The 24141-nt window shown below is 42.4% G+C and overlaps 1 protein-coding gene and 1 long non-coding RNA gene across 2 annotated transcripts in view; one reads left to right on the top strand and one right to left on the bottom strand.

The window, feature by feature from the left end:
* Positions 1-22284, top strand: part of LOC136582173 (uncharacterized) — a 74930-nt gene extending 52646 nt beyond the window's left edge. Inside the window, exon 3 of the long non-coding RNA XR_010787152.1 lies at positions 22227-22284. This is a non-coding gene — a long non-coding RNA (uncharacterized lncRNA). The remainder of the gene's footprint in view (positions 1-22226) is intronic.
* EPS8L2 (EPS8 signaling adaptor L2) overlaps positions 11015-24141 on the bottom strand; it is a 111744-nt gene continuing 98617 nt past the window's right edge. The window contains exons 14-22 of the mRNA XM_066583007.1: positions 23842-23992; positions 23031-23069; positions 22837-22940; positions 22262-22370; positions 22044-22154; positions 20131-20260; positions 17922-18099; positions 14294-14426; positions 11015-12413 (exon numbers count right to left, since the gene is read on the bottom strand). Coding sequence (XP_066439104.1) covers positions 12342-12413; positions 14294-14426; positions 17922-18099; positions 20131-20260; positions 22044-22154; positions 22262-22370; positions 22837-22940; positions 23031-23069; positions 23842-23992 — 1027 coding nt within the window. The 3' untranslated portion in view covers positions 11015-12341. The remainder of the gene's footprint in view (positions 12414-14293; positions 14427-17921; positions 18100-20130; positions 20261-22043; positions 22155-22261; positions 22371-22836; positions 22941-23030; positions 23070-23841; positions 23993-24141) is intronic.

Here is a 24141-nt window from a genome sequence, read left to right as displayed (position 1 = left end):
CAGAGGACAGCTAGGTACCAGCTCTTACAGCAGAGATCAGAGAAAACCTCCGATCTCTGCTGTGTTAACCCTTTACATGCTGCAGTCTATGTGACTGCAGCATGTAAAGGGCTGTCACTGCAGCATGTAAAGGGCTGTCACCATCGGACCCCCGGAATGTGATCAGGGGTCCTGATGGGTCCCTGTGGAAGTCCCCTAAAGGGACAAAAAAAAATAAAAAATTTTTAAAAAATTAAAAAAAAAAAAAAAGGAAAAAAATTATTAAAAAAATAAAAAAAACCACTTGTCTCCCTTTACTTTGTAAAAAAATCAAAAATACAATCACACATGTGGTATCCATGCGTCGTAATAACCCAGAGAAGGAAGTTAATACATTATTTAACGACATGGCCCCTTTTTTCTTTTTTCCCCATTTATTTTTTTTCCTCCCCCTGTTTAAAAAATCACAACTTGTCCCGCAAAAAACAAGCCCTCATATGGCCATGTCAATGGAAAAATGAAAAAGTTATGGCTCTTGAGACGCAACTGCAAAACTAGTTGAAATTCAATGATTAGACCATTTTAAAAAACCTGCCCTGGTGGGCACGACAGGGTGGTAGGAAACCTGCCACTCAAGGGGTTAAGGTTGACAATAATACTTAAAAGCCTATTGTATACTAAGCAATCTGCACGCACGGTACAAATGTGTTTTTGCATGCTCATTATGACACTTTATATTGTGGTACATAAAGGAATCATTACAGTATACTGTTATTACAAGTGAGTAAGGAACAGGTATAGACTGGAGAAGGCCTCAGAGTGACAATGCATGTTTGAGGCTATCTGAACACCAGGCAGAGGAGTGTCGATAAGAAGACAGAGCTTGCCAACACCATCGCCGATCCCTGTGATAACTTGTTTCTACATGCTTTGTATAAAAATCTATTTGTTTTACCAGGGCGTATCCAGCAGCTGAAAACGTAGATTAGAAACTTTTGTGCCGCACATTAGAAGCTCTATTATAATACTGCAGGTAAAATGTAATACTCAGCACTAAACTCAGCTCATACAGCACCAAACGTGCCTATAACCTTAAGGCCGCCTGCAGACGAGCAGAAATTCTGCGGCGGGATTTCCCGCAGAATTTACGCAATCCTAGGCAGACGGACGCGATTTGGCCGTGCGAAATCTTACACGGCAAACAAATCGCGGGATGCTCTATTTCTGTGCAAGGCTCGCAGAAACGTCACTCCCTGGCCGCCGGCTCCGCTCTGCACGTGAAAGAGCCGGGGCCGCGGGAGCAGGTGATTGACGTACTGCTCTCTGCAGACGCTCGGGTCGGGTCCCGCTGCGAGAATACTCACAGCCGGATCCGACCCGGCCGTCTGTAGGCGGTCTTAATAGTTCTAAAAGTCTATCAGTTTGGTTATTTTCAGGTGGTATTTCTTAACATACCTTTTTATTACTTTATTGGAAGTGTAGTCGATTTTGCATTTTCTAAACAGGGATTGTGTAAATATATATACCACACAGTGTTATTTGTTTTATAAGGTAACATTGTATGTTAGGCTGGAAAAAGACATATGTCCATCCAGTTCAGCCTATTACCTCCTAATGTTGATCCAGAGGAAGGCAAAAAAAGTCCAATGAGGTAGAAGCCAATTTTCCCCATTTAAGGGAAAGTCATTCCTTACTGACTCCAATCTGGCAATCAGAATAATCCCCAGTTCACCGACCCTTCTGAAGTAATTAGTAACTGTAACATGTAATATTGTATCGCCCAAGGAAGACATCCAGACCCCTCGGTGTAGAAACCTTCTTTTCTCTAGATGTAGGGGGCGCCCCCTTGTTACAGTCACAGTCCTGGGTATAAACAGATGATGAGAGAGCTCTCTGTATTCTCCCCTGATATATTTATACATAGTTATTAGGTCGCCCCTCAGCCGTCTTTTTTCTAAACTAACCCCAATTTTGATAGCTTCTCTGGATATTGTAGTCCGCCCATTCCATTTATTACTTTAGTTGCCCATTTTTGTACCCGCTGAAGGTCTGAAATGTCCTTCTTGAGTACCAGTGCCCAAAGCTGTCCACAATATTCCATGTGTGGTCTGACTAGTGACTTGTAAAGAAGAAGAACAATGTTCTCATCATGTGCCCCTAGATTTCTTTGATGCACCCCATGGTCCTATTTGCCTTGACAGCAGCTGCCTGACACTGGTTGCTTACTGGTTGTTTAAAGTTAACTAACCCCCAAGTCCTTTTCCATGTCAGTGTTCCCCACTGGTTTCCCATTTAGTATGTAATGGTGACATGTATTTCTCTGCCCATGTGCAGAACCTTACATTTATCAGTGTTAAACCTCATTTGCCACTTTTCTGCCCAAACCCCCAAATTTTCCCGATCCATTTGCAACCACATTCTGTCCTCTCTTGTGTATATTACTTTGTATAGTTTTGTATCATCTGCAAATATTGATATTTAACTGTGTAATCTTTCTGGGTAATTAATAAATATATTAAAAAGAATAGGGCCAGTAGTGACCCCTGTGATATCGTAATAGTAACAGTAAGTATCATAGCAATCAGAGTATGTATCATTAATAGAGATGAGCGAGCATACTCGTCCGAGCTTGATGCTCGTTCGAGTATTAGGGTGCTCGAGATGCTCGTTACTCGAGACGAGCACCACGCGGTACTCGTCTCGATTAAACAAGCACTGACCATTGAATTCAATGGAGCCGGCAATACAGCCGGCTCCATTGAAAGCAATGGGCTGCCGGCGATCGCGGGATGAATTGTCGGGAAGGGCTTAAATATATAAGCCCTTCCCTGCAATTCATCCAGAAATGTGTAAAAATAAAAAATAAATATATACTCACCTGGTCTCAGCAGATGGTTTTTCACTCTCAGCTGAATGACATTCAGCTGAGAGCTGCCCCTGAGCCAATCAGAGGCAGCACTCACTCACCCATTCATGAATTCATGAATGGGTGTGAGTGAGATCTGCCTCTGATTGGTCAGGCTGTGACCAATCAGAGGCAGCTCATTCAGCAGGCGGGGATTTTAAATCCCCGGCTGCTGAATACTACTCACAGCTGTTCAGAGCAGTTCAGGACGACTGCAGCCGGCCGCGCTGAACTCCGTCTGCCGGGACCAGGTGAGTATATATATTTTTTTTATTTTTACACATTTCTGGATGAATTGCAGGGAAGGGCTTATATATTTAAGCCCTTCCCGACAATTCATCCCCTGATCGCTGGCAGCCCATTGCTTTCAATGGATCCAGCTGTATTGCCGGCTCCATTGAATTCAATGGGCTAACATCGTTCTGCCGGGACAAGGTGAGTATACATTTTTTTTTTATTTTTACATATTTTAGGATGATTTTCAGGGAAGGGCTTATATATTTAAGCCCTTCCCGACAATTCATCCTGCGATCGCCGGCAGCCCATTGCTTTCTATGGAGCCGGCTGTATTGCCGGCTCCATTGAATTCAATGGGCTAACATTGTTCTTCTCTGCCACAGCTGTTACAGCTGTGGCAGAGGAGAACGATCTTTACGCTGACAGTGCGGGAGGGGGGTCTCACTCTTGCCACTATTGTGGCTTAATAGTGGAACCTTAGAACTTGAGATGCAGCCCAACATGTCGCCCCTCGCCTGCCCTATCCGTTTCTGTGTCGTTCCCATCACTTTCTTGAATTTCCCAGGTTTTCACAAATGAAAACCTTAGCGAGCATCGGCGATATACAAAAATGCTCGAGTCGCCCATTGACTTCAATGGGGTTCGTTACTCGAAACGAACTCTCGAGCATCACTGAAAGTTTGACTCGAGTAACGAGCACTCGAGCATTTTGGTGCTCGCTCATCTCTAATCATTAATAATCACCCCCTGCTTTCCATCACTGACCAGTTACTTACCCACTTACACACATTCTCGCCCAGACCAGGCATTCTCATTCTATATACCAACTTTTTATGCGGCACAGTATCAAACACTTTAGAAAAATCCAAATACACAAGATTCAATGACTGTCACAGGTCCAGTGTAGAACTTACCTCCTTGTAGAAGCTGATCAGGTTGATTTCTCAGGAGCGATCTCTCATAAACCCATGCTGATATGGAGTTATACAGCTATTTTCCTTGAGGTACTCCAGGATGGCATCTCATAAAAACCCTTCAAATATTTTATGCACTATAATTTCCAGGTTCACTTTTCAGCCCCTTTTTGAGTATTGGCACCACATTGGTGATGCACCAATACGGTGGAACAGACCCCGTCACTATAGATTCCTTATAAGAAACAACAATCTGTCTATCACATTACTTAATTCCTTTAAAACCCAGGGGTGTATGCCATCGGGACCCACACATTTTTCTATCTTAATCCTTTTAAGGAGACTCTGCACTTCTTCCTGGGTTAAACTGGTGACATTTAGTGGAGAGTTTACTTTATCACTCTGTATCTCACCTAACATTTCATTTTCCTCTGTGAATACACTGGAGAAAAAGCTATTTAATAGATGTGTTTTCTCCTCATCACCCTCTACAATTTCTCTTACATTATTTATTAAAGCGGCAACACTTTCACTATTTATCTTTTTGCTATTTATAACAGTTTAGGGTTAGTTTTACTCTCTCTGGCAATGTCTCTCTGTATCCATCTTTGCTGCTTTTATCTGCTTTTTACATAATTTACTTTTTTCCTTACAGGTTTTTAGTGCTTGTTTGCTGTCTTCTGGTTTTAGAAGTTTAAACGTTTTCCTTTTGCTGTTTATTGCCCATCTTTATTGAGCTATTTCCTCCTATTCCTAACCCTTTTGTTCCTGTAATTTATGAACCACTCACAGTAAGTAACTAGGATGTTTTTAAACATTTCCCATTTATTGTCTGTACTCTTATTTATGAGGACATTATCCCAGTTAACCCTTTGCAATCCATTTTTGGATTTAGGGTTTCCTAGGGGGCTTTCTCTTTCTGCCATTATACAATGGCACCATCTGCTGGCTACAGCCAGTACTGCAGTATTGGACATGCTGGAGAGGCCCCCAACAACAGAGTGGCCATTAATATACAGTAAGAATACCCTGCCAGACGTCTTCTGACATCAGAGCTGTACAGCCTTCAATCAGAATGTCTTTCGACGTCAGACAGTGGATTGGAAAGGGTTAAGGGCATCTCTGAGCTGATCGAACTTGGCCTTCCTAAAATTTAATATTTTCGTAGCTCCCTTTTGAAAGAAAAGTTGAAATGTATTATATTAGGGTATCTATTTCCCAGGTGCCCCTCAACTTGCAACTCTGTTATTCTGTCAGCTCTTTTAGTTAATATAAGTCTAAAATGGCCATCCCTCTATTTGGGTCCTGTACAAGTTGGGTAAGGTAATTATCTTTAGTAATTGACAGGAAGTTGTTACCTTCATGCTTCCCAGTTTATATCCAGATGGATAAAGTCCCCCATAATAATTACCTTTTTGGGATTTCTACCCCTAGAGACTCCACATGTTCATCTCTCTCACATATATCTTCCCAATGTGAGTAAATTGGTGATGTGTGGGACTGCATGGCATACAGTACTTTGGGATTTAATGTTTCTTGGCATATATGCTGAATGTAGTGTATAAACAAGGACTGAACAGAAGCTTACACACCGGACATAGAGATCAATGGACAAGCATGTAATGCAAAGTTGCAGTCACCCGGAGTCTAAACCAGTCTTTATAGTTTCTATCAGTTCTGGTTAATGGAGTAGAGTCCAAGCGAAGCGTAATCTCTTCTCCAATGTTCATATACTTTAACAGTATGTTCACATGTAACAGATTTGGTGCATACATTTCTGTGATTAAAAATCAGTTCCATACATCAATATAGTCTACAGGCTCCATTTAGGTGAAATCTGCCACGTATTAGTATCCCCCAATACGGCATATGAACAAAGCTGATCATTATATTTATTATTAAAGCTATAGAGAACTGTGTTTTCTTACATCACTGGTATACTAGTATACTGTAATATCCTGCTCTGTACCTCCTTCCTCTATTTGTCTGTACATTATTTCCATAGTCTTTGTGCATTGTGTGCTTACTTGGAAGATAAATGCCCTCCTGAACTGATAGAAATATCTACATGCATGCCTTGGGGGGTAGTCCTTTTAAGGCCCATTTAGACACAACAATTATCACTCAAAATTCACTCAAAAGCCATCTTTTGAGCGATAACCGTTGTGTCTAAATGTGCGGCCATCGTGCACTTTTCATTCATCGCTCATTTCTAGCCAGCTAAAAATGAGCAATGAGCTTTATCAGCGTTCCCCGCTGATATTTCAGCAGGCGGTGCTGATAGCATTCTTTTAACTGGTATCCCCCTCGCAGTTCTCAGCGGAACACCAGCTGAAATCAACGAGAACAAAGCGGCTGTTTGCACATGCAAAACAGCTGCATTGTTCTCGGAGCTATTGCGGTGGTATCCCGCTCTGACTGCATTAACTCTTTAGTAGCTAATTAGCTACTTAGAGTTATGCAAAGATGATCGCTCAAAACTGTCACTCAAACGTTTGAGCGAATTTTGAGCGATCATCATTCCATGTTAATGGGCCTTTACAGTGGCCGAATTCTTAAGCTGATGTAATGAGCACCAATCAACATGCATATCAATTGGCGCTCATTTACTTTTCTTTTGCACAGGCCAAGAATTGGCTTAGAGTACTATTGTTCCTCACCATAGGCTGGCTGTACATATCTCTGTTCACACGAGATGTGCAGCCAATCAGGGAGCATTTTTCTGATCACTGAGTATCCAGTGAACGAGCAACTGCTTGTTTGTCGGTTGATCACTGGCTCTTTTTACACAGCCCGCTTGTTGGGCAAATGAGTGTTCGTGGGCATGTTCGTGCCCAAAAATTGGATCGTGTAAAGGCACCTTTAGACGTATTTCACATGGGCCAGCATGATATTGGGCCGTGAATCTCAGCCCGATATCGTACTCGGGAACATGGGATTTCCCTGCAGATGCAAGGCATTTTTGTGTCACTTAAGGGAAGTAGTTTTCAGCCGTGCTGGAGGATCGGCAAGTGTTTCCCATTGTTTTGAATTGGAAACCTCGCTTGCACCTTGCATGCCGTGCAATGTTTTTGCTAGCCCCATTGAAAACAATGAGCAAGGCATTCCGAGGGAACGCCCAAACATAGAACATGCCACAATTTTTTACCTTACTGCGATGCGGGGAAAAAAAAAAATCACACATGTATATGACCCCATTCAAAAGAATGGGGTTCATATTTGTGTAAGACTTGCGTGAAAGCAGCCTTAGAGATGAAAACTGGTCCTTTTAGTGAACATTCAAAACAATGCATGGTACAGCATGGAATAACACATTTATTAAAACATACATACACATTTTAATAGTAATGACGTGTTCCAATAATTGTGCTTCCTGAGACATCTCAAATTCTGAAGAAAATTACAGAAAAATGCTTTAAATTTGGGAACTTGGTTCTTTAATGTATCAGAATATTTTCAAATTAGTCACATTTTTCACATAAAATGTCAGGAAATATACTTGCTGAACTTTTTATTCAAAGGAATATCCATCTGGATATTGGAATGACAGGAGGCTAGTGGATATTTAAATAAGACAAAAGCATCAAACAGGACTAATTCTTTTTAATGAAACCTTATCCCTTTTCAACAGCTAATATACAACTTTCTGATATCATATACATTATATACCTGGAATACACATTCACACACAATATTCAGGTTATAGGCAAGCAAATGTTTCTTATCAGTGAGACTATTCATTGATCGTCGAGCTCTAAGTCAGTTAGCATAGAATATTTTTGGAAGTCATTTTGGAAACTGAGCCATTAGTGTTAGGTCACTATTTACATCATTTCCTTTATTTTTCACAGTTTTTAATTTATCCTATATTTTTTTAGTTTTATTGAAGTAGGTGCATCTTCAGCCTCAAATAACAGGAGAACCATATGGACCTGTTGACATGTGGAAAAACAAAATCTAATTTCTGACTTTATGTATAAAGTCTGTACTTTTTAGGTACTAATTACACTGGCATTGTGATTTCTGCTCATAATGGAAACCACTATGCATTGCCAGATCCATCCCTTGACGTATAATTACTGGGTCCCTCTGGACTTCATTAACTTAATGGGGTCCATTGGATGTCCTTGCACTATCTGTCATTGATGAGTAGAACAATGGTGCATGTTGTGCTATTGTAGAATGTAGAATAGATTCTCTGACACCAATGTGAACAGTTTCTTAAGGTGGCCATGCAAATTAGATGCATATTGGCCAAACTCTTCAATTCCACTGGGTCCGGCTTTTAAGGTATATCGGAGCCTCTCAACTCTTCTGACAGCAGTAGTTGGAGAAGTTAAGGATGGAGCAGTAAATTCCAAATGCCCAATCCATTCATTTTCATGGAGATAAGCTGCTGCCGGAGGTGTTTGACAGCAGCTTTTCCCCCCTCTATATATCCAGCCAAGCCAAAGAATTCATAGCTAAGGGGGTTTCTGGCAAGATAGCCATCGGCCAAACAAGTGTTCAGCAGACACCTATCTAATGTGAATGGCTACCTTTAATCTTAATGCCCTTTAAATTCTGACATTCTCTGTCAGATTGTTTTTTCCCCAGAGGTAGCCCCATGGATTTTCTTATGAGGGATTAGCATTTATCTAATAATAATACTAATAATCTTTTTTTGTGTACACAACAAAAAACGCTGTTAATTCCACAAACAGGAACATGCGTGTAAGGTGTAAGGTGGTATAGTACTCTAAATGTATTTCAATTGTAATTAGATTGTATTCTGCTTGTGCTCAGTGATCAACTCAGATAATTGTAGTGGCTGATGTTATAGTGTAACAATCAGAATTATATCCATCTAATGAACAGGTCATGACAGGTAGTCATTTTATGTTGTGTATCTGCAGTATCTGGTGTAGGAAATATTGACCTTTCTCATTTAGAACGACCTGATTCTAAAGTGATTGTCCATCCTTTTAAAATCCAAATAAGTCGACTAGGCAGGGGTGCCCCCTCTCCCCATTTCTCTATGTCCTAACAATGGAAACACTAGCGAACGCGATCCGCCAAAACGATTCAATCAGAGGGATGCGGACAGGGAAAATTGAACACAAGATGGCATTGTTCGCAGACGACCTGCTTTTATATTTAGCCAACCCACACGTAGGTCTTCCCGTGATCCTGCAGGAGTTCAAACAATTTGGTAGAATCAGCAATTACAAAATAAACACTCAAAAATCAGAGATCCTGAACATTTCGCTGCCGCAGGCCGAGGCATCACTGCTAGAGGCACAGTTCCCATTCAAATGGAGAGACCCCTCAATAAAATATTTGGGAATCCAACTCCCAAAGGACATTACGCAAGCTTTCAAACTTAATTACCTCCCATATCTATTAGAATTGGAAAAAGACCTCAGTAAATGGAAACCTATGTTTCTTTCCTGGAGTGGTAGAATAAATGTAATTAAAATGGATTCCCTGCCAAAATTTTTGTACCTATGCCAGACGGTCCCAGTGAAATTGCCAAACTACTACCTAAAACGCCTACGCACCCTCATCACGGCGTTTGTCTGGAGGGGAAGGAAGCCACGGATGAGATTCTCGCTCCTCACCAGACAGAAGGAGAGGGGGGGTCTGGGTTTACCCGATTTCACCCTTTACTATAAAGCTTGCCTATCAAATTGCATACTAGATCTACTCAAAGAAGAGAACCACAAACTCTGGGTCACTGCAGAGCACGCACTGGTCCCGGGTACCCTGAGAGGGGCTGCTTGGATCCCACCCAAACTCATAAAAGCAATCCCCAATATTTCCCCGTTCGCAAGCCAGATTTTCAGGACTTGGACAGAATTTGGCCAAAAAAACGACATGGTCATAGTTCCAGGCCCATTAACCCCCCTCATAACCAATCCGCAATTCGAAACAACGCTGAACGGGGTACCCATACTAGGCATACACACAACGCCAATACCAAGAGTTAAAGACGTGATCACTAATCTAAATGTAAAACCACTGTCAGAGATCATAGGAGAAGGAATAACACATTCCGGCTCTTGGATGCAATACTTCCAGTTGAGGGGGTTCGTGGGGTCCCTGGTCCCCCAGGTGAACTTGGCAGGTGAGCTTACGCCTTTCGAACAAATGGTCATGTCAGCTTCACCACAGAGGCACATGATCTCATCCCTATACAAGCTGTTGCGGAGTCGGGAGATGGAGGCCCAGAGCCCCCCATATATAGATGCCTGGGAGAAAGAGTTGGGTTACAGTCTAACAAACGAGGACTGGGAGAGGGCCTGGACCCTGTGCCACAAAATGTCCCCAGCTTGCAGAGCCCAAGAGCTAAACTTTAAAATTTTATCCAGATGGTACAGAACGCCCGACCTTCTACACAAGATCTTTCCCCAGACACCCCCTACCTGTTGGCGATGCAACACGGAGAGAGGGAGCATGTCCCACATATGGTGGAACTGCTCGGCAGTGTCTGACCTATGGAAAGAAACGACTGAATTATACAATCATGTCTGCAAGTCTCAATTAACTCTTACTCAGGAGATGGCCCTTCTCTCAGTCCTCCCAGGTTCAATCAAAACTGTTAAGAAAGGTATCCTGAGATTTTTCATTCTGGCGGTTAGAAGAGTCATTCCTAGACTCTGGAAAACCACGACACCACCCACAAGAGCGATGTGGGTCGAGGAACTGAATAGCCTCATGAGATTTGACGAATTGGGGGCAGAGGAGAGCGACACTCAGGAGAGATTCTATCACACATGGCAAGTGTGGACTATCTTCAGGTCTACTGAAAGATTTAAAAATTGGGTGGCTACGGGACAGTTATAGAGGCGATCAGGTACGCTCCTGAAGGGACTCGATTCTGGGTGTGGCTCCCCTCGGAGTTAAGCTCGACCAAACTAGAACGCTCCTCAGTGCCCCCTACCCCCCCCCCCCCAATAACCTCAAACCTCCCCCCCCCCCCCCCCCGTCCCCTTGTCCCCTGTTTGTCAGTCTTGTTGTTGATTTGGTTTAAGTGTTGTATGGCGAGGACAGTAAAATCTGTCTAAGTTGGGAAAAAGGAAACATGCCCGAATTTGTCACAGAAAGAGTTTATTGTAGTTTATCAATTCTCACTAACACATGTTAGCCCTCAGCGGTACATGTAAGACAAATGTATGTTTTCTATTGAAAAGAAACGAATAAAATATTTTTGAACGAAAAAAAAAAAAATCCAAATAAGTCCAAAATTCTGTGCTGTTTAGTTTCTCGTTATGTCTTTATGGAGGTCGCTTTTTCTAATACAGAGCTCCTAAACTAAATAGACCAAGTTAAATGATAAGATTCTGACTGCCAGCAGTCACCACTAGAGGGAGCTCATTGCATACCAATATATTGTACATTCCAACTGAGCTGAAAAAAACAAAATACTATTAGATTAGTTTAATTGGTTTGTTGCCTAAAAACTCTGCTCTTATTTCAGCTGGAGGCGTTGTTAAGAAAATAGATTCAAGAAAAATAGATCTTTTTTATATTTTGTAGTCAAAAGTAACATTTCTTACTGCATGATGCATCTTAAATGGAGATATTCCTTTTTTATTTCCATTATTAGATTATATTAGTTCTGCTTAGTCCAAGCAGAAACCTTCTTTGTAGCAGCGTCATATGCTATCATGTGCATGGTATACCAGAAAATTAGCAGATGAAGGGACAGTTAATGTTTATCTGTTAAATGAAACAACCAATTGCATGCCCTTCATTTCTAATGGAATGGAGATTTTATTACATGCCTTGCAAAGACCCTTGGTAAGATTGTTGCCTGACTCGAATGCCTCTGCACAAAAATATTTTATAAAATAGAAGTACATACATATAAAAATAATACTTTCATGCAATACTTATAGCTCTCCTCCCCGTTTCACCCTTTAACTGCTAGCAGGACAGCTGGCCTCATAGGCAGCAAAGAAAGGAAAGCAAAGTGTACAGAGAGAAGATACATCCATGAGACATACAAACATAAATATGTGAATATTATATATGTAGAAATACAGGCAGATGTCCTCTAGCAGGCTCCGTTACTGAGAGGCAATGGTGTTTGGTGGTAGAAACTCCGCAATGTACCACATTTCCCACTAGAGGACATGAAAAAACTTGCTCCACATCTATGTATACAGTAGTTATATTTCCTGCTGAGGTCCATGTCTTTTGTCCCCTGCCCTTAAGAGGTTATGGGTGTCAAGCCATAAAACATATGCAACCAGAGCCATAAATATCTTCAGCGAGTGATTTTGCAAGGCTTTATCGGTAGAGAGACAGAAAGGCGAGATGTTTTAATTAGTGCTATCAATCCTCTCTTGACGTCGTTTCATGATTTCCTGAAGTTCTGATTCGCCCTGACTTTTCTGAAAGAGAAAAAGGTTCAGAAAGAAATTAAATAAGTGGCTGCAAAAGTTTATGAATGTTTGCGGTTTTTTTTTTTTACAATAAATTTTTCCTTCTTTAACCCCTTGAGTGGCACGCCTGGAAATTTTCCGGGACGAGCTCCACTGCCCATAGTGATATAGCCCGGAAGATTTCTGGGCTATGTTTCACTATGGGACCTGTAGAGCACAATGCCATAAGCTGTGGCAGTGTGCTCTGCCTGTACAGACCCACACAGAGCAGGACTTTAAACATAGAAGCAGGAAGATGTTACCGATCTGCCGGCAACTTCCCACTTCTATTTTCAAACTCCTGCACTGCTTTGTTTACTGGTTGCTATAGAGACCATCGGCTTGTCAGAACTCAGCCGATGGTCTCTATGGCAGGGAGAGCTGGTGCTTGGCTGTCAGAGGATAGCGGGGCACCAGCTCTTACACAGCAGAGAATGGAGAAAACCTCCAATCTCTGCTGTGTTAACCCTTTACATGCCACGGTCTATGCGACTGCAGCATGTAAAGGGCTGTCACCATCGGACCCCCGGAATGTGATCAAGACATTTAACTTTTTAAAATTAGTTTCTGCTGCATCTTCTGCGCACAATAACTTATTTGTCCGTCGACATAGTTGAGCGAGGGCTCATTTTTTGCGGGATGTCCTGTAGTTTACGTTAGTGCTAATTCGGAATACATACGACTTTTTGATCGCTTTTTATTGCATTTTTTCTGTGAGACAGGGTGACTGAAAAAGTGCATTTGTGTAGTTTTTTTTTTTGGACTACGTTCACCGTGGGGGGTAAATAATGCACTACATTGATAGATCAGACATTTACAGATGCGGCGATACCAAATATGTATTTTTATTTTATGATTTAGATTTTGTTATTATAGATATGGCAAAAGGAGGGTAATTTAAACGAATACTTTTTTTTTTAAATTGAAGAAGTCACGAAAAAGAAAAAAAATATTACAATTTGGTATTGGCGTAATCGTCCTGGCCTGTAGAATTACTTTAATATATTATTTATACTGCTCAGAGAATGCAGTGAAAAATGAAAATAAAAAACCTGCCAGAATTATAGATTTTGTTAATCTTGCCCCTAGAAAAAAAGGAATAAAAAACGATCAAAATTTTAGATGTTCCTAAAAATTAGATAAATGAAGACTGGAGTTCATCACGCAAAAAACAAGGCCCTCTAGAGCTCCGGCAATGGAAAAATAAAATGATACGGCTCTTGGAATGTGGCGACACAGAAGCAAACCTTTAAGAAAAAAAAATGTTTTAAATGTACAAAAATAGCAAAACAAAAAACTGTATAAACCTGGTATCGCCGGAATCGTGTGACTCAGAGAATAATGTTATCACACTATTTATTCTGCATGCTAAACGTCGTAAAAATGAAATCCAAAAAACAAATGGCAGAATTTATTTATTTTTCCCCAATCTCCCTACAAATTTTTTTACAAAAGTTATGCAATACATTATATATATGCCAAAACGATGCCATCAAAAAGTACAACTTGTCCTGTAAAAAACAAGCCCTCATATGGCCGTGTCAATGGAAGAATGAAAAAGTTATGGCTCTTGGAACGCGACTGGAAAATGTATTGAAATTAAATGATTGGGCCATTTAAAAAACCTGCCCTGGTGGGTCTGACAGGGTGGTAAGAAACCCGCCACTCAAGGGGTTAAGAAAGTGTCAATTCTGAAAAGCATCATGGCCCTGGGACACTCCAGAGGTGGTTCTTCTGTGAAATAAAGGATACTAGAACTATACAATGTAATGTTTGGTGGGGTCTCATCTAAGGTAGTTGGCTGACCATCGCAACCATAGCCTTAAATGTTTAGTGATGACTGTACTTACCTCTAATTGAGACTTCTGTACTGTCAGCTGACTGTATACTCTTGCACCCTCATCTCCACAAACTTTCTTCAGTTCCTCCTTATTGAGAGAGAAAAGTTGTGCTCCATTTAATATGCCCAACTGTCCGGAGGTTCTGTAAAGAAGGAACAATTTCCATAAAGTTACATGACGACTATAAAATGACCATTACTGCCTTAAAGGGGTTGTCCCGCGCCGAAGCGGGTTTTTTTTTTTTTCAACCCCCCCCCCCCCCCCCCCGTTCAGCGCGAGACAACCCCGATGCAGGGACTTAAAAGAAAAACCGCTCAGCGCTTACCTGAATCCCCGCGCTCCGGTGACTTCTATACTTACCGGTGAAGATGGCCGCCGGGATCTTCTTCCTCCGTGGACCGCAGCTCTTCTGTGCGGTCCATTGCCGATTCCAGCCTCCTGATTGGCTGGAATCGGCACGTGACGGGGCGGAGCTACACGGAGCTACACGGAGCCCCATTCAGAAAAGCAGAAGACCCGGACTGCGCAAGCGCGTCTAATTTGGCCATTCGACCATTTTAGACGGCGAAAATTAGACGGCAACCATGGAGACGAGGACGCCAGCAGCGGAGCAGGTAAGTGAAAAACTTTTTATAACTTCTGTATGGCTCATAATTAATGCACAATGTACATTACAAAGTGCATTAATATGGCCATACAGAAGTGTATAGACCCACTTGCTGCCGCGGAACAACCCCTTTAAGAGCCAACTATTTTAGAGCACTCAGATTATCAGTCAGTACTATAAAGGTCTGCTCCTTCTTTATCCTTGCCTCAGTTCACATCTACCTCTCTGCTATCCAAAATCCCAGAGTGTCCATCAGCTATATATTCCTTCCCATTTTCTAAAACTCAACAGGGAGAAAATTGAACTCTTTATTTTCACTCACTCAACTTCCCCACCAGAGTTATCAATCACAACCAATGGCTTCATACTTTCTCGGATACAATCTTTCCCCATTCCCGAGTCAACAAAAATGTTAGTGCATGCCCTCATCATCTCTCTTCTAGAATACTGCAACATCCTTCCCTCTGGCCTCCCATTCAATACTCTTGCCTCTCCATCCTCAACTCCATTGTCTAGCTAATCCACCTCTCATTACTTCCCTGCCTCAACCTTCTCCCAGTTTCTTCAGTGGCTACCCATTGTAAAGAGAATCCAGTTAAAAATATTAGCAACAACATACAAGGCTGTCAGCAACCTGCCCCCTCCAGTAACCTCCAACCTAATATCCTGATACTTCCCCAAAGGTAATCTCCGGTTCTTGTAAGCCTTCCTCCTCTGCTCTACTCTAGTCTGCTCCTCATGCAATTGTCTCCAGGATTTCTCCCAAGCAGCACTCACTAGCCCAACAAATCAGAGTCCTTGGAAGGCTTTAACCCTTTCCAATCCAATGTCGGGCCTGCCCCGACATCATCATTTCCCTCCACAGCTCCGATGTCAGGGCAGGCCCGACACTGCAGTGCAGGAGTGCATCTGCACCCGATCATCAGACACATCGGGTGCAGATGCACTCCTGCACTGGTCCTCATCAAGCACCCCCGAGAAGAAGGCAGAAAGGGTTTTTAACGCTTTCTGCCTTCTCCTTTACACATTACAAAGCGCTCAATTAGCGCTATGTAATGCACATAGATTCCCGCTGGCGATCATGTGACCGCCGGTGTTACCTGACCCCCAGCAGTCACATGAACGCCGAGTCGGGAGCCTGCACCGTGGAGGGACCTGCTTACCTGTCCGGCGTCTTCCGCATTCTCCCTTCTGCCTCCCGGCCCAGCGATCATGTGACCGCTGGGTGCCACCTGACCCCAGCGGTCACATAATCGCCAAGCCGGGAGGCAGAAGGGAGAATGCGGAAGACGCCGGACAGGTAAGCAGGTCCCTCCACGGTGCAGTGGGCACCTGCACCCTCCTGAACTCTCGCAGTTCAGGAGGGTGCAGGGAAAATGTGTTTTTTCTCATCCATTCTCCCCAGCTCCAATTTATTTGGAGCTGGGGAGAATGGATGAGAAAAAATAAATGGATTGGAAAGGGATAAAAAGAACCTGAAAACCTACCTCTTTAGAAAAGCTAACAAACTACAGTAGCCCCATTGCTACCACTATATGAGAAGCTTTCACCCACACCTAGTTTCTTTCTCCCCGCCTTTGTAGATTGTAAGCCCTTGGGGAGCAGGAACCGCTCTCCCTCTTTATCAGTTGTAAAGGCCTATTTAGACGTGACGAATGTTGGGCAAACGATCCCTGACACTCGTCCCCGCAAGTACCCGCTCACGTGCTTTTGCACAGGAGCTAGTATCATTGCTTCACAGCAGGGCAGCTGCAGGAGATTTCACTCCTCGCTCTTTCCCCGCCCCTCTCCATTCCCTTAACATAGTGGCCTTTCAGTACTGAACGGCTGCTATTTACACTCATCATTCATCGCTAAGGTTTTTATGCAGCTTAAAATTCTGAACTTAATAAGTCATTTCGTTTATGTTTATTCTTCCTGTCGTTTTCCATATGTAATGTATTTAAACCTGTTTTAACATGTACATCGCCTTGAAATTAACGATGCTTTAAAATAAATAATAACAGATCTTCCATTGTTTACCTGTCAGAACAGTGTACCATGTTACACTATTTTATCTAAATGATCTGAATAAAAAAGCCAATTAACTGATCACTTAATATCTTCAAACTCCCCTGACAATGAGTGGCTATTGCCTGTGAATGCTGGTGACCACTGCAGGTGAAATGAAGTATGACATGCTGGCCACTGAAATGAATAGCCCACTATCTAATACATGGACAGGCTTGGTCAGTGAGAGCTACTTTTTTGTGAGTATGTCTCTGCTACCGTGTTTCCCTGATAATAAGCCCTACCCTGTTTTTTTGGGGGAGAAGCCTTGAATTATCAGCCCTCCCCTGAAAATAAGCACTAGCTACAGTACATGTAAACAAAAATACAATAATCACCTAGCAGCTGGTAATCATGTCCCTTGCGCTGGGCTGCGGCGCTGCTGCAGGCTTCCGTGTACTCCTGCACGCCGACAGAGCAGTTCTTCCTGGTAACGAGGCTTGAATACGCCACTTCCAGCAAGCTAATGCTCTGATTGGTTAATCAAGCGCCGCATCAGCCAATGTCATTCAATGAATGGCTGTGATTGGCTAATCGAGCGCTGTCTTTCATTGGCTGACTCTGTGCTCAATTAACCAAAAAGAGCATTAGCTTGCTGGAGGTGGGTTATTCAAGCCATGCTACCAGGAAGAACTGCTCTGTCGGCGTGCAGGAGGAAATGGAAGCCTGCAGCAGCACCAGAGACCTGCGTGAGGGATCCGCTGCCAGGTGAGTATTATAAGAAAGACACCTGCCAAAAATAAGAGACTGTGCCTCGTTTTAAGCAAAAATTAATATAAGACAGTGTCTTATTTTTGGGAAACACGGTAGCAGAGGGGAGTCCAGAATGGGGCATTACTATTTCATTTATCGTGGTACTTGCCCTTTTCACCAGTTCTTTAATATGTGAGGACCGTTCCCAAGGGAGACTAGGAGCCTTATTTACATTATAAATCACTGGCGTATTCATGGAGCGCTTTCAGTGTGCTTTTTGTCACTTACGGTTTACTAAAACCCTTGGCATCAAGCCACGCTTTGACTTCCTCCGGCTCAGATTGGAAAGTTAATGGGACATGCACTTGTTGAGTTTTTGGTGGAGCAAAATTTCTTTTAGGTCCCTGCTGTGTTGTCAGCTTCTTCAGGAGTTCATCATTCAGTTCATCCATATTGTGAATTATCTCTGCAAGAATAACAGACCTGTTATCCACTTTCTCCACCTCTCTCCCTTAATATTAATTAGTAGACAATAAATTAGAAAAAAAAAAATGTGCTCCAGTAATCGGATAGGTGAAATGAGAAGGCAGAAAGGACTTACTTAGCAGGGGTGTCAGTGCAATTGACACCCCTGAAAATCCAGGTCAGCTCGTAGAAATAAATCTTGTCCAAGTTATGACGAGAAAAGGTTCTTTATTCACAGGGTGCAACGCATTTCGGCTGAAACATCAGCCTTTATCAAGCATAACTAACTTGTGCTTATAGTTTAGATTAAGGGTCCCCAACTCCAGTCCTCAGGGACCACCAACAGGTCATGTTTTTAGGATATCCTATGGTAAGAACACCTGTGCTAATGTCTGAGGCACGGACAATAATTACATCACCTGTGCAATACTGAGGAAATCCTAAAAAACATGACCTGTTGGCGGTCCCTGAGGACTGGAGTTGGGGAACACTGGTTTAGATTGATGGCGGAATGTGTCTCATACTTGCCCAGTCCTCTGTTCCTGCAGTGTTCCCTGACAAGGTCAGCGTGTACAGCCACTTTTCAGAAACTGTGGCATGCACTACATTCATCTCTATGGGAGGTACGTATGTTCACAGCCTTCTGAAATCTGTCAGGCTGCGCACACTGACATTGCTGGGGAACATCGCAGGAACGGGGGACCGGGTGAGTATGAGACAAAGCTCCCCGGACTTCATGTCATGTAAGCTATAAGCATAACTTAGTTCATGGTGCTTATAGTTGCTGACACATTCCCTTTAAAGATTAATCAGAGCTCATTGGACAAGTGCGGTTATGTTGCCTAGAATGGACCTCTTGTAGCACTGACCCCATAGGTGTACAGTCAGGCGTTGCAATGGCGACCCGGCTCGGCGCTAAGGGGGTGCAGAGGCCGCCCTCCGCCATATACATATGTGCATTTAGCGCATTACCGGCTGGTCGCTCTGTCTGCAGCACTGCACTGATCACGCAGCAGGCAGTGCAGCCAGTCTGAGAGGAAGCAGAGAAGAGCAGGGAGGAGGAGGGAGGCAGCCACACTGGCCGGCAAGGAGTTGAGCACAGTGATGATGTCATCATGTGCTGCCCCTGCCTACTGCTGGACAGAAGCTGCTGCGTCTGCCTATCCTGCTGCTATCACACGGAGAAGTGGTCTGGGCCCCAGGATATGTGTATATGTGTGTGTATATATATGTTTGTGTGTGTGTATATATGTGTGTGTGTATGAGTGTATATATATATATATATATATATATATATATATCAGGTTGACGTGGCGATCGATTAACCAATTAGAGCATTAGCTTGCTGGAGGCGGGGCATTCAAGCCCCGCTTCCAGAAAGAACTGCTCTGTTGGTTTTCAGAAGGATACGGCAGCCTGCAGTAGTGCCGCAGACCAGGAACCTGAATGTCGGCTGCTAGGTAAGTATTATTAGACACCCCCTGAAAATAAGACACTGTGCCTCTTTTGAGGCAAAAATTAATATAAGCCAGTGTCTTATTTTCGGGGAAACACGGTATCTATCTATCTGACTGTCTGTCTATCTTTCTATGGCTGGTATAAGTTACACCTCTCCCTGTATTTACTGTATATAATTTCACAGTAATTTCACTGAATTTTTGCGCCTGGGCCCCTGAGCCTTTAGGTACGCCCCTGACTGACCCCCACGGATGTGTGGCTTTGTGGGATTTGAGAGGTTTTAGTTATCTTTACTAATTATAACTTACAAAGAAAAAGAACAGTTTATGACTTGTGTCTACAAATGCCAATGGGAATAGAAGCAAAAGTGAATGTCATGTTTGAAATATCTTGTTAGGTATATAGTGTACAGTGTTAGGTATATACTGTACAGTATATGATGTATTAAAGCGATCGTTTGCGAGTTTCGTCACCATAGATCTTATCAGGATTTGGCAGAGACATGTCACATCAAATTCTCTTTGGACTAAACCATGTTTATTAGAAATATTAAAAAGATGCAAGAGTAACTTACGCTCCTTCTGGTTGGGTGACCATCCTGTCATCTCACTGCCCCACTTATCTCCAGCGTAACTACTGGGAATCTTATGTGCCGGGCTGATGGGACCTCTAGGGCTCATGTCTCCTTTGTACTTGGATCCAAGCTAGAACATAAACCAGATATGTATTAAACAGTGCTAATAAGGTTACAATACTTTTATTTAATGCATTTAATGGTTATTTTTTAATTAGAACATAGAACATTGTAACATCTTCTCAAAAGCCATATTTTTGACATATATTTCATCAATGACAAAAAATGGGAGATCTTTTGTCTTATTCAGCACAACACAGTAAGGTTATGGTGAATGCATTGTGGATTTGTAAGAGAATTCACAGTATTAGGGTGCGGGCAGACGAGCGCATAAACGGCGCGTTTTTGCGACCAAACGTATATACGTGACCATCTGAGGCAATGGTTTTGAATGTATTCGTTCACATGGGCGATTTTACGGCGCGTAAAAACGGCAATTCGAAAAAAAACGGAACATATGCGACCGAAATACGCGCCAACGCATATTCGATCGCCGAAAAGACCGTTTGCAAAGTAGGAACAAACGAAAATACGCTTTCTAGCTCTGGTCGTGATCGGTGAAAAACGATCGCTCGGGCGATTATACGTTGCGCTCGTGCGAACGTAAATACGCCTACGCTCGTCTGCCTGCACCCGTAGTCTGAGGCTGACCCACAGATTTCTGAGGATCTACAGGTGGATTATCCCCAAGTCTCCAATGCAGATGTGACAAAACCTTATATGGATGTGGTCTTTTTGCCTGTAATTACATTTTAACAAACCTCAAACCTTTTTGGTAATTGGTTCATTATGCTTTGCTCTCATCTGCATCGGGGGATTCTGTTTCACCGTTTCTATGACAGAACAGTGACAGCCACAAATGCCACCCAGTGGACCCTATTGGCTTTAAGTGGGTCCATTGGGCTTCCATGATGCTGCTCAGCATTTTACTGGATAAAATAGCACTCAATGCTCTAACAGATGGGACGTTGTGATGACATGGCGCACATTAGTATTGGAGCCTCCAGAGCAGATCTGATACAAAATCTTGGACAAAATAGTACACTGTTGTAAGGAGTAAACTCTACTGATATGCTTGACTTTTCATGCTTTCCCAGGAAGGTCACATGATTTAATGGAGTTCAGCTCTGATAAAGTAAAGGCATATTCATTTTCACATTGTTGGATTGCTCCCAGAGTAATCCGTGAATCATATGACCTGCTGGAGTGCAGAGGGCAATTATGAACAGCCTTTATAGGGAGGGTCTCCTTCAACCCCCTCCATTGTAGCCTGCTAAATACAGACCAGCCAGATCACACCATAAATAAGAATTATAACACTGAGAAATGGGTTTTTTACTGTGACAGGTACATCTTTGTAGTTTCTGCATCCATTACTATGCTACACAATTGCCCATCTGGAATCAATGGCATAAGAGTTTTTGTCACAATCTTGATGCTCTGCTTTCAGTCCTGCTTCTGGATGGGGCACAGCCAGCACAACCTGTCATCACAACGTCCCATCCGTTAGAGCACTGATTGCTGTTTTATCCAGTAGAATGCTGAGCAGCATCATGGAAACCCAATAGACCCAATTATAGTCAATAGGGTCCACTGGGTGGCATTTGTGTCTGTCACTGTTCTGTCATAGAAACAGTGAAACTGAATCCACCAATGCAGATGAGGGCAAAGCATAATGCACCAATTACCAAAAAGGTTTGAGATTTATTAAAATGTAATTACAGGCAATAAGACCACACCTATATAAGGTTTTGTTCACATCTGTGTTGGGGATAATCCACCATTGGTGTGGGCTTTTTGCATGGAGTCATACTTCAGCAAACCAGAACTTATCATGCAGTGGGTACACTTACCATTTGGTCGGCTTCCTCTGAAGATACTTCATCAAGCATATTATATGGGACGTACCCCTCCTGCCCAATTCTGTTTCTCAATTTCCACCATTGCTTATTGTTTTCCAGAATCTATAAAACATGAGTTAAAAGTTCTTACAGTTCTGGATTCTCGATGTAACTAGCATTTATCTGTTTTCTTAGTTTTACAGAAACCTGTGATTATAGACCAAGCTTACCTCCAGGACTTCATCCTTCAGCACTGACAGCTCATTGGCATTTCGAGCAGTGAAGTCATAACGAATTTTGGCGCATTTCTGTGGCTGTGCCGGCATTGGTGTGTTATAACTGTTTATAAAGAAGAAGTACATATTATACAGATTTTGCTTTGTGCATTTTTGCACCATTTACTGTATATGAATTTTTTTAAAATCTTTGGTATACATGTAGATTTAACAACATTAATCTTAAAAGGGTTAGCCCGCAAACAACATTTATCACCTATCCACATGATTGCTTGGGGTCTGACTGCTGATCATGAGGGGTCCTGGGTTTTCTGTGTGACTGAAGCTTAAGGAGATAGCCGAGCTCTGTACACAGCCATCCCATCAGTTCCATAGACATTACTGGAATGGTAGTGTGCATACGTGACCTCTCTTCATTCACACAGGAGACACGGGACCTCCGTACTTGTGATTGGTTGGGAGTCTCAGCGATCAAAGTCCTGGTGATCATACATTTATCACCTATCCTGTGAATTGGTGATAAATGTTGTTGGCAGGCTAACCCCTTTAATTATTGTATCACCACCCACTTGGGAAATTTTGGGCTTGTGCTATACTCCGGCTTTAATTCTGCAGGAGGGTTCTGCTGTTTGAATGATGGTGTCCTGTAGGGATTTCCGTTAGGTGGAGTATGCTGAAAGACAATAAGAGGGCATTTCAGGATGATCAATTCTTGCTTAGACTTTCAGATGGTAAGACAATGGCATAGAAAAATATAACTTACATTATTTCTGGGTCCAAGATTTTCCTTTGGCTTTGGTGGCTACAAAAAATATAAGTTTACAAGAATTTATTATAACATGGCTGCTAAAACTATAAGATTGGTAGTGGTGAGGCTTATAGTTAAACAGGACCTGCCAGCTCTCTCGACCTATGTTTTATAAAATGTTTTCATATAACTCTATGTTGTACTATTCCTTTGTTATTCCTTTTGGACGTATATGACTAAACTGACAACTGGGTGTTACCATTAACCTGGTCAAAAGGGCGTATACCTACACACTCTGACATTGCCTGATAAGTGCTGATTGTGTCAGGCTGTGTAGGGACACACTCCATAAAAGACAGGTTATCAAGTGGCTGTAATAATCAAGACAGATAAAGGTGACTCTTCCACACGCAAAGGTGACTCTAATTAATGACAGATAAATGATGGAATCCATTTTTTGAGTCTTTAGACCTAAAATGAAACTTCTGCTGTGCCTGTATTAATGGTGGGAAACACATGAGGAGGCATGGAAACTAGTAAGACTCCCAAATCTCAGCACTGCCTTTATGTCTCAAACACATGAAGTTGTAGGGCGGGAAATCTGTGAGAAAGTCCTATTGTAAATATGCAGCAACATTTACCATAGCCTTCCTTCTAGACTCTCACTAACGATGGACCAATTTTATAATAAACCGTTAGTGATGGTATTACTTCTGCCTGAAATGCGGCTATAAGTGGATTGAGTGGACTTTTGTCCTGATGGTGGAGGGAGTAAAGTGAAGGAAAGGGATGAAGATTGATTGACAGTCATAAACGATTAACCTACCTCTTCTAAGACAAAGGGTTTTGTAGGCTCTGGTGGATGTCCCATATCTAGCTCCCAAGGTGCTCCTTGGAAGATTTCTATCGGAGGTATCCATCCGCTATTAAATTTTGGTATGTACTGTGGAATCATAGGTTCCCTTGGCCATTCTGCCCTGAAATATTTAAAAAGCAACATTAAATGAGATGCAAAAGTTAACTAAACTGTCAAATGTTATTGAGGATTTTACCAATGAATGCTGAATTTGAGAAGCAATAGTCACAATGAAATGCCAAATTAGGTATTTCATACTAATACAGTCAA

Source organism: Eleutherodactylus coqui, chromosome 11 (assembly GCF_035609145.1).
Source record: "Eleutherodactylus coqui strain aEleCoq1 chromosome 11, aEleCoq1.hap1, whole genome shotgun sequence".
Classification (NCBI taxonomy): Eukaryota; Metazoa; Chordata; class Amphibia; order Anura; family Eleutherodactylidae; genus Eleutherodactylus; species Eleutherodactylus coqui.
The sequence above is the reverse complement of the archived record's forward strand: the minus strand, read 5'-3'. Positions and strand labels throughout refer to the sequence as shown.